At 30.6% G+C, this 11,675-nt stretch overlaps 2 protein-coding genes across 3 annotated transcripts; one reads left to right on the forward strand and one right to left on the reverse strand.

The window, feature by feature from the left end:
* Window positions 1-249: 249 nt before the first annotated feature.
* On the forward strand, window positions 250-4,513 carry LOC25485549 (uncharacterized). Of its 2 annotated transcripts, none has more exons than XM_024771957.2 (4): window positions 250-521; window positions 2,268-3,275; window positions 3,372-3,536; window positions 4,116-4,513. In XM_024771957.2, exons 2-4 carry the CDS (start codon window positions 2,733-2,735, stop codon window positions 4,422-4,424), a joined length of 1,017 nt encoding a protein of 338 aa, XP_024627725.1. In that variant the 5' UTR covers window positions 250-521; window positions 2,268-2,732; the 3' UTR covers window positions 4,425-4,513. The 2 variants fall into 2 exon arrangements, with proteins under 2 accessions (XP_024627725.1, XP_024627728.1); XM_024771960.2 differs by lacking the exon at window positions 250-521 and adding an exon at window positions 568-688.
* Window positions 4,514-6,908: 2,395 nt separating this feature from the next.
* Window positions 6,909-7,925, reverse strand: LOC25485550 (transcription repressor OFP13). The gene has a single exon (XM_013614786.3). The coding sequence runs from the start codon at window positions 7,757-7,759 to the stop codon at window positions 6,995-6,997; it is 765 nt and encodes a 254-aa protein (XP_013470240.1). The 5' UTR covers window positions 7,760-7,925; the 3' UTR covers window positions 6,909-6,994.
* Between the last annotated feature and the right edge of the window lie 3,750 nt (window positions 7,926-11,675).

An 11,675-nucleotide genomic window follows, 5' to 3' on the forward strand; every position in this document is an offset into this window, starting at 1 on the left:
ATACTCTAAGGGAAGGAAACCATTGTGCCGACTTCATGGCTAAGCTTGGCGCATCGTCTACTGAAGACTTCCTAGAGCACCACTCCCCCCCTCATGATCTTATTGTCAAGATAAAAGATGACGCTATGGGAACTTGTTTCCTAAGAACTTAATTTTCCTGCTTTCTGTTTCTTTTTGTTTGTTTTTAACATTAGCTTTGTAACCAAAAAAAAACCTTTTTGAAATATTCTTTATATTAGAGAGGTATTTGATTTTGAACAACAAAAAGTGGGAGAAAAAAGAATTTGGCGTGAATGAGGGGGGGGGGGCATCATTGGATTTAGTGAACCTTCAACATCCATCCAATGATAACAAGACATAGTACATCATCGTAGATCATTTGTCTCATTTGCACGCCTACTATATATACTTCGATTTCGTCTCTCCGCTTATTCTGCTTCTGATTGAATACAAATTACAAACTCTCTGCTCAGCCCCAGCGATCTCAATCTCTCATTCTACATCTTCCCGTTCAAATCTCGGTATGTTTTCTGTTTCTTCTTCATCCTTTGATTAGTATTTCAATTTCTTTGCGTTAATCTTCCGGAAGGGGTTCTCTAATCGAATATTTTGTCTTTTGTTGGAGCTGATTAACCACTTAGCCCAGTTACTTGGTTAAGAAATGAAAGATAGTAGTGGAATCATCGTGGTGGGTGCCGATTGGAATTTAAATGAGAATTTATTTTTCTGTACTTAGCTACGAGTAGTTGCATAATTCTATAAGAGGTCAAAGATAAGAGAAAAAAAAAACTAAGATAACATAAGCTAAAGCTATACATGTTACAACTAAAGTAACGAAATTTGAGTGATTTATTATGCTGTTAAACAGTACCATTTCAATAACAAAACTGTACTATTACTTGATTGTTATTCCATATTGTTATTATTGTCTGCATTTAGTATGCTATTAATTTTGAGGCAAATAGTCATTTTTGTTCCTGAATGCGTAACGAGTAGTCACAATTGTCCTCGATGTAGCGAAATTATAAAATAGTCATGATTGTACACTCTTTAGTCAAAATAGTATTTGATGTTAAAATGTTTCCTTTAACGCCATGACCTAAAGTGTGGTGAGTTAACATACGGAGGGTTAAAACGGGGAATAGGCATGATTGATGTAAGCATTTCTTGATCAGAAATAATAGCATTTGTTCTCGCCATAGATTATTTTGACTAATGGAGTGCACGAGCAGTTACTATTTTGTAATTTTGCTACATTGGAGGATCATTGTGGCTATTCTTTACCGATTTAAGAATGGAAATGACTATTTGCCCTTTAATTTTGTGCAGTCTTGAAGTGCTCGATACCTCATGTGACTGAATGAGTTATGCCATTTTTGCTTTTTTGCACTTCTACTGCTACTTTTTTCAGTTGGACATATTGGGTCTCTTAAGTAGAGTAATTTCAAATTTAATGCCCTAGATGAAGATACAGGAAATCAAAACAAATCAATTAGCTTGGGAATATGTTGTGATATATCTTGTTTGAAATGATAATTTTCCTGTCTTCCTTTTTTTTTTTTGAGGAAAAAAAAAAGTTTTACTTTTAAAAATAAAATTGGTAAAAAGTGAAATTGTTATTAATTAAGGTGGCGTTAATGAAAGTTTTACAATTGTTTATGAGGAGATTCGAACTCTGCCACTCGAGGTTATAAAATCAAACTCTTACCACTAACTACCCTGACATCTAATGGACTGTCTTCCTTTTGTTTTGCTTCTTAGTTGAAAAAATGAGGTCTAAAGTAATTTTTCAATGAGACCTGAATGTGTGGGTTTTCAGTATTTAAGGCGTGATTTAGAAAATCAAGAGATTCTTCTATGCCCCTCGTTTTGTATTTGTGTTATTCTTAATGGTAAGTTTGTGTAGATAAGCACTGTTTGCTGTTATTCTAACACCTTCCATTTATTTACTCATTCTGAGTGCCATTCAAATTATAATTTGCAATTGTAAAAAAGGAAAAAGAAAAAAAAAAAACACCTTCCATTTAAAGAGTTGACCCTACAGTAACAATTCTTATGTATTCAGATTTCCCTTCTCTGTTTTTGATTTCGTGGTTTTTCATTTGGACCATTCTACAAATGGATGCCTATCTTCTTCTTTTTTTGGATAATCTTAATAAACTACTTTTTTGTATGAAATACTTTTAGTGGGATTATAAGTTTCTTCATCATTTTGCATCTTTTCATTGTAGTTATGGAAACTATTAATCTTTGCTTATATATTTCAGGTGTATTGTCACTATTCATGAAGCTTTCTCGTAATAAGATGGATTGCATTAGTCAGTTACCCGACTGCATTTTGTCTCATATTTTGACAATGTTACCCATGAAAGATCTGTTGAAAACCAGTATACTGTCTAGAAGGTGGTGCAAGCTATGGGCTTTAAGGAGAGATCTCTACTTTGATATCCACAATGTTCTTGGTAGCGAGATGGAACTACTAGAAACTGGGGATCTCATTGATCTCCCTAGAGATTCTACTGTGGTTTGTTTTGCCGATTTTGATTTGAGTAGGGATGAATTTGTAAATCGAGTAGACCGGTTTGTCAAGAATTTTGAAGGCACAAATATTGATTCTTTCGTAGTGAATTTTTATTTAGATTGTGAACAAAGTAACAATATTGATCAATGGATAAGTTTTGCGATTGCAAGAGGAGTTGAAAGAATCAATCTACTTTTTCTAGGAAGGCCTTATGCACATCTCGGTCCTTCACGCAAACGTTACGAGTTTTCCTTTTTTTTTATTTTCGAAGACTAATGCTTCAACTCTAAAGCATCTACATCTACAAAATTGTCTAGTTTACAATATCACCAACTGTGACTTTATTCTGTTCAAAAATTTGAGATCACTTACACTTGGAAGTACTAAAGTGGATGAACTGTTTATTACAAGTCTGGTGTCTAATTTAGGATTACTTGATGAGCTTCACTTAATATATTGTGAGTTCAAATCATCAATGCCAAAGATAGTGAGTTCATCCTTGTGTTATCTTGAAGTTAAAAACTGCCATGTCGTATCCAACAACATCAAAAAGGGTGTAAACCTTTGTTCACTAGATTGCCTTAAACTCACTTCATTGGAGTACTTTGGTCCTGGTTTGGAGACCTTTTACATTAATACCCCTATGTTAAAGAGAATTCATATACCGGTTATATCTGACGAATATGTTAATGCATTTGCACTCTTGTCAACTCTTACTGAACTTGATATTCTGCAATTGGACATCTATTCAATGGTTAGTCGTAATGTGTTGGAACAGTGAGTTCTTTTTACATTTCTTTGTCTTTTTAATGATATATTTTGAATCTTACACATTCTTGTTCTTGTTCAGGTCAAACCTTTGGTAAAAATGACTCAACCACTCAGACATCTTAAACAATTGAACTTCATCATACAGTGGTCGCACTGGGACTTCTTAAGTGAAATGGAGTTTGATCTTTTGTGGATTCTCAACATCCTTCAAACTTTTCCTCAATTGCAGAAACTTTCAATCATGGTGAGTGAACATGCTTAATACCCATGTTTTATATATTTATTTATTTTTATGGTTATCATTTGATTTTGAGCCATGGCTTCATTCATAAATTAAGTTATTCTTTTGATCTGGTGAGTCATGAAATAAGATCATATATGTTTAAAACATCCTATTATGCTAACACCAATTGAGTTTAATGCACTTTCCTGTCCATTATCTTTCCAAATCTAACCTTTGATTTCAGGAGTTGAACTCTTCATTGGAAGTATTTTACATTTAGATTAGTGCTAGGAATACTCATTTTAATAATCTATTTTCAACAATAACTCTCTTATTAGGTGAAATTATGTGGGTCCTATCATTTTATATTTGGCGTATTTTTAAAATGATGTGATCCTTATCTATTTCATCCAATAAGAGATTAAGGGTTGGAAAGAGTGTGTTAAAGTGAGTGTTTCTAACACAGCTTTTATATATTTATAATTATACAAGCTTTTGTTATTAGTTTAGACATTTTTCTTAGACATATTGATTTGCATTCATTGGTATAAATTTGTCAATTTTAACTACCACTCCTATTTTGATTTCTCTTTCTGATAGCTCACATATCCAAAGATAATTAAAAAACAAAAAGTTGTCAAAGATGTTGAAATATGCTCTCATGACGAGATCAGAGTTATTGAATTGGGAGGCTGTGTTGGCAATTGGTATGAAATTGAGTTTGTAATGAATGCTCTGAAATATGCCCAGAAACATGAGCGAATAGTTTTGAGTCCTTATCGTCGAGAACACGACTCGGTGGATTGGAAATCTGATCCTCCTGTGTGGTCTCAAAATGGGTGTCAAAGGATTAGACAAAAGCTTCAAAGTGAAGATGTAGTTGGACGAGAAAAAGTTGTGTTTGTATAAGAGTATATAATTTTTTTCCTTTGTGGGTTGAGATGATTGATAGATTAATATTTATATGTAATGATATTTGAAAAAACATTTTTGCTACAATTTTTGGGACAATTTTGTTGTGTTTTCTTTTTATTGGTCAAAAACAATAGAGAGAGAAAAAGGAAGAGAGAGAATAAGAAGATAATGTGAGTATGAGAAAGAAAGTTGTACAAAAATGGTTGTACAAATATCATTTCTTTATTTATATTGCTCATAATTTTATTACTTGTGATCGTTGCAATAATAGCATTTGACTTTCAAGGAGTTGTTTGCCATGTTCGGCGATCTATCAAGTCCGGATACGTAGTACACGGGTATTAGTACGATATGAATGTTGATACACATAATTTTTTAAATTTCGGATACAATATAGTTAAAATACGTTAACAAATACCAAAACTTGCATAAAATTCCTGGAAAAAAAAAGTATTTGATTACTCTTCGTTAGTATATAATCATAAAAGTCACAATTTACAAAAAAATACATGTGATAAAATAAATAATGTGAAGTTTTTGTGTAAATCATTTTGTTTTCCATATATTAGGATATCAACAAATGCATCAATAAAAGAACTCAAAACAAAAAAATGTTAATTGATTGAATTTTCTCTTTCGTTACTTTCATCCACAAAAAACATAATTTTTATTTGGTTAATCGAAAAACAATTATATCGATTCATATCTTAAATTGAACCATATACATCTCTATTGAATTTTCACCATATAATCTCACTTCTTTACCCTTCATTTTTTTTTTTTTTTAGGATACGTATGCGTGAAGTATTATATAAGTATTTGTGTATATGTCGAGTATTTTATAAGTATTCGATAAAATATATTTTTAAAATTAAAATAATTAATTTTGATACTCCATGAGTATTTGCAGAATATCGATATATGATACGTATCCAATACGTCTCCATATTTGAATTATATGGATTTCATAGTTCGCAATGCAAGAAACTTATCCCCAAATTTTCAACTTTGAGAAGATTGTATGAGTTGCTCACCCTTTACTGTGCAGGTTTGCACTTCAGGCGATCTAAGTTCGCTTATTTGAGTTTTCACATATCCCTCGAACAAACATAATGGTGATGTTTAATTTTTTTTGGGTCTAATAATCTAGTGGATAGAGCTCACACAATTAATATGGAGAAGTGGGGGTGTTTGGAGTTCAAACCCCAACCCCTACATAAATTATACAATGTTCCTACCAACTGAGCTAAACTATGTGCATTTTTTTCTTTTTAAGATTTTTTTTTTAACTCATTTCAATAATCAAAATGTGTTAGATACAGTTTTTGATATAATGACTATAACTGATAAGGTGGTCAACTTCATTTGTTTTTTTTTTACAAGCAATTTCATTTGTTTGTTTCCATACAAACTTAACACTTACGTTTTCATAATATTGACTAAACAGGGCTATATTATGCGGTTCTTGTTTTCCTATTACCACACACACGAAGGGTTCATTTACTTTCCATATTCTATGTTTTCACCTTCAATTTAACTAATAAACATGACAATATAAATTTGATATGTTTTTAGTCATTTTCTTTATTTTTATTTTTTATGTATAGAGAAGTGAAGAATATGGGTTTAAACTCCGACCCCTACACAAATTATCTTTGATATCTACCAACTGAGTTACACTTACGGGACTTTCGACATTTTCTTTACAATTTATTGAAACAATACCAACATTTTTTAGAAATTTTAAAAATATCAAAACATTATTTTTATTGTTTTTCGAAAATGATATTCCTCTTAGCTTTCCTTCAATACTCTTTTTAGTACAATTGTTTATTTCATAAGTTTTCCATTTTATTGTTCGTAATTTTAAAAGACATACATTTTTCCAATTCTTTTAATTTGTCTTTCTCATATCAATCATAAAATATAATTTTGTAAAGTAATTTATAATTTCTTGATACAAAATTAACATGCATATTTTTAATTTTGTCAAAATAAAATATAATTTAGACCAGTGAGGTTTGGGAATATGCATGTTTGGTGTACCGCTTCATTTCCTTCCAAAAAGTACATCAAGGCTGTCGTAAAGATTATAAGGAATCGGTGGAAGCCAAAGACAAGATGAGAGTGCAACCTTCAAGAACAATCTTGTAGATAGTTTTTCATCAAATGCAGATTTTAAATGTGAAGAAATGGAGTGTCCAAGATTCCAACCCCTACTTCAACATATAATATGAAATATTTTTATCAACTGAGTCAAACTTACGGAGATGTATTTAATTCATTTATATCGTTTTAGTGTTGAATTTAGAACCATTTTAAATAAATAGTTTTTAAATTCTTCGGTCACTTAGATATCTTTGTTATTATTTTCTCCCTAAACATGATTAAAGTAGACTAAAACTCATCTTGTTAAGTTATGATTCAAGTTGTCCTGCATCATAACTTAATTAACAACAAACCACAAAACAAAATCACTATAACTTAATTTTCATTAAATTTTCTTTCAATCTACAAAATGTACAACAACAAAAAAGGTTAAAACTAGCTACATCTAATTAATACTAAGAAGCTGTTACATTATTATTATTATTATTATCTTCAATCTCAGTAATCTCACTCTGTCCCTCACATAGATACAAAGGTGAAGAAGAGGCAAAAGAAGAAACAGCAGAAGAATATAAAGTTAAATTAGAACAAGAGTTATTAGAATTATTAGAAGCTGCTAAACTAATCAACAAATCAACAAAAGCACCAACAATAAACCCATGATTATTTTTACCATTAACTTTCAAATACCAACTCAAAAGCTCTTCCAAACCATCCCAATCTTTCACACCATGAGACTCAACAATCTCTTCCATTGATCTCTTAAAATCTTCATATGGATCCTCTGACTCCATAGCTAACACAACACTTTCTTTGAATGGAAAACCATTAGCCTTCGCCTTTTCTAAGATCGAACTCGTGTCTTCTGCTTCGAAAAACAATCTCTCCGACTTAACTCCTCGTACCAATGTCTCCAATGATTCGCCGTCGTTGTAGCAATAGTAATCTTCTGATTCTGTTGAGAAACTTGCAGATTCAGATGATGTTGTGAACCATGATTTTGGTGTTTCTATATTAATGTTGTCTGTTTGGTCAAAAAACACAGAATTAACCGTTTTGAATATGTGATCATCAGCAGCAGAAGTAGAAGCAGCACCAACTCGAAAAGAAAGAGTTTTTGGATGGCCACAAGAGGGTAAGAATTGCCATGGATGTTGTTTTCTTTGTGAAATTTCTTTGGTTTTGAAAAGAGAAGGTAGTTTCAAATTTTTCTTTCCCATATTGTTTGTGAAGAGAGGGTGGGTTCTATGAGTTGTTGTTGTGTTAGGAGAGTATTCGTGTTTGTAATAAATTTGATGAGAAATGAGTTATTTAAAGCACAGGATTGTGATATGAAGCAAAAGAATATGACAAGGAAATGGGGTCTGGTAGGTGCTTTCATGTGTGAATTTAATTTGTAGGTTAGTAAAATTCAATGTTATTCAATGCACGCATCAACAACTGAATGTAACAGCACTCTTTTCAGAAGTGTCAGTCTCATATCTTCCTAAAAAAAATGTTAGATATTTTTAATTTATTTTTAAAAAATATATAATTACCATCAAGGTAAGAGATTTAAGTAATCTCAAACAAGTGGTCGGGATTTGATCTTTTCATATTTGTGTATGGAGAAAAATTGGTTAAAAAGGATAATCCATCAGTCAAATATATTTAACGACGAAGATTGAATAACGATAAATGGTGTTAAATATTTCATATGTATAATATGATTGTAAAAAAAATATCGAGTATCTTTTTATAAAAAGAAAAAGGTATGTCAATTTGGCTCCGAACCTCAGGGTTCATATAGTGTTGACGTAGATACTTACATATTATTCGTTCACGACGACCTTAGATCAGTAAATAGATCTGGATCTAAGTTTTTGTGGTTTGTGAGTTCTCAACTGAAACCTTATCAATTAGATCACTTTTTTAGTATTAACCCTATGATTCATAAAGAAAAGAGATTTTGGTAATCTAGAGTTCGGTTGAATGGTAAATAATGAATTCAATTCATTTTTGAGAGAGCTTATTAACGATTTGAGTGCAATACTTGATTACCTACTAGATCAATTTGAATCAACTAGGTTAGCATGAAGAAAACAAAACATAACCGGTAAAATGCATTTATTATTGTCATATGTGTTTGACCTCGTGAGGGCATATTTCTTTTTCTTTTTTAAAGAACATAAAAGAAATTACTAACAGTAGACCAGGAAACAAATGTGTCCTTCATTGGCATTAAAATAAAACCATTACACATTTATGGCAAAAGTAGGAAATTTTCCCATAACCTTTTAGTAGGGTTGAGAGAGGCAAAAATTTAGAAAACAAAGTGAAGTCAGTAAGGTATAAAATTAGTGAAATTAGGTGAAAAAGACATTTATGGCATATTATAAGTGAAATATTTGTGGTTGGAATAGAGAGACTAAGAAAATTTTGCTAGTAGTAGCTTATATGAACCGAAGAAAAGAAGGTGAATTCTTGTGATGTTTTTAAAGAGGGAACGGTTGCATCACGCATACTGTATCTATTTATTAGAAAAGGATGGTTTTGAGATCTAAAAAAACTAGGCTCTGTATTTATTAGGAACTTCTTTTTATTGTTTTTACCTCATATACTATATATCCCTGTCACATTCAATAAATAACCCGTCATTTGGATAGAGGGAGAGATACCATATGATATTTCTGCTTTTCACCCAATAATTTATATGTAAAGATTTTTTTTTTACGGTTAATTAACCCGTTAAATCATTAATCACATTTAACTTTAATATTAATTACTTCTAAAAATCACGTGTATGATTAGTTGTGATAATGTAAAAACCGTCTCACGCAATATGAGATATACAATAAAGGAAAGAAAGTGATATAAGAAGAAAAAATAATAGATTTGATGTAGCAAAATAGAGAGGAGAAAATGGGGTAAGAAAATCAAGATTACAATTGAAAATGTTGTATAGAGTTAGTACTTGATCGTGCTAGTTGACTTGTTTGTGAATGGCTAAAAAGAATTAGTAAGTAGTAATACACAGTTGCATATCCATTCTTTTATGTACATGCATAATGCATTACATTCTGTGATCGATGTACATGAATGTTTGTTGGCCACTAATAAAATAGAAATTCCCCCACTTTGTTGCAGCATAGTGCTTTATAAATTACTAGTAATAAATAAATTATACGTATGCATTGTTTCTCAATTTATGATCATCAATATATCCATTTCCCAAAGTTGACCAATCCTCTCGATAAGGCCCTTGTGCTTACTTTTGTTGGAATGAATCGAGTTGACTTTAAATTAAGTTGATGAATTTCAATTTCTTGAGTTGCTTGAGGTAGTTAGTTTCGATGATTTGCTACAAATGACAAAAATTGGTTTCCTAAAAATAAAATAAAAAGGTTTAGTAGTTCTAATTTTATGTGCAAAATGCACACAAATTTGGGTTGTGGTTTGAGGTACAGGTTAATAAATTGGAGGTCGGGATTCAAGTCCAAATTAGATGAAGAAAACATACTAATATTTACTATTAAAAATATGCAAATAAATTGTTTGACAATTGTGTTCAGAATATTTAGAACTACTTTACAATTAAGCAGATTTATTTTGTAGGAACCGTTAGATTTGAAGAGATAAATTCCACCGCCCATGCATCTTTTTTTTTTTTTTTTTGTGGTGACCGAGGTTCGAACTCCGACCCTTGTATATATTATACATTATCCTTACCAATTGAGTTAAGGTCACAAGAATCCAATTCTAAACACTAAATTGTCAATGTATGTTTGATTCTATTTTTAGAGAATTAATTATTATTTTTAAGAAGTTTAGAGAGAGAGAGAATTAAAATTGATTTTAAATAAGTAAAATTATGAACACTTAGAATTAAATTATTGTCACCGTAACATTTTATATTCGAAGATCAATTTTGTTTTGTATATTGAATATCCTTGAAGACAAATTGTTTAATTATAATTTGCTGGCATTGTAGCAACCACCTTTTGATCAATCCGATGGTATCTATAAACCATTAAAGTTGACTCCATATCAAGCTTATTAGTTACTATTAGCTAGGGAGTTGGGATCTCTTATCCAAAGCTTCACACCTTATCCTATAGAGAAAACTTAGAAATAATAATGCACCTGTTTTTTCTGTGACTAAACAAATGCTTGTACACTGATCCATGTGATCATGGGTCCTAAAATAATGGCTTAGTTGTAGATAAAAGTAACACTTAGCAAACTTGAAAATGAGGTTTGAGTAGAGGTCCCCAACATTATTTCTTATCAAATTAAAGCCATTAAGCTTTTAATAGTAAACATGACAAAGAATAATTGTAACCTCATGATACATAAAAGGAATGATAACTATATTACACTAATGTTGATGAATCAATAAGTACTTTGGTAGTGATTACATCCAATGGATGCCTTCTACTTAAGGAGAAAACTCCACGTGAATTTTATATTGAATAACTGTCATTTAATTTTAGGCCCTTGTTTTCACAAGTCTGGTTTTACTATAGATCCTCGTGAATCTATATGGATATTTAATTTCCCACTTGCACTGTTTTGTTGTCCCATTCTTATGAGAAAAATATTGTTTTTTTTTTTTTTTTAAGTCTTACATATATTTTGTTAGTTCAGCAGAAAGATAAATAAAATCTGATAAATAATTATTTTGACGAAATTTGAATCCCGAATCTCTCAAATAAAATAATCATATGAGAAAATTATTGATGAAAATGTTTTTCTATTATGTATAAATTTACACAGGTTACGAAGTTCAAAGGGATAAGTTTGTCTTGAAACTTATGTATTTTATATTAAAATATATAATTTTTTAATAAATAATTTTTGGGCGAAAAAATGGTTTTAATCAGATCCCTTTTTCAAAATAATCACAATTGATTCTCTCAAATAAAAAACTAACAGAAAGAATACAAAGTCCAACCAATTAAATATTATCATTTTCATAATAGATGCCAAAATTACCCCTACAAAAAACAGATAGCCAGAATTTGACGAAAATTATACGAGGATCTAAAAACAATAATTATCCTCCCCTCAAGTAAAAAAAAAAAAAAAAACAATGATTATCCTATCCTAAGAATTTAAATATATTTAAGCATATAGTTTTTTTTGTGATTGGAATTT

Source organism: Medicago truncatula, chromosome 1 (genome assembly GCF_003473485.1).
Source record: "Medicago truncatula cultivar Jemalong A17 chromosome 1, MtrunA17r5.0-ANR, whole genome shotgun sequence".
Classification (NCBI taxonomy): domain Eukaryota; kingdom Viridiplantae; phylum Streptophyta; class Magnoliopsida; order Fabales; family Fabaceae; genus Medicago; species Medicago truncatula.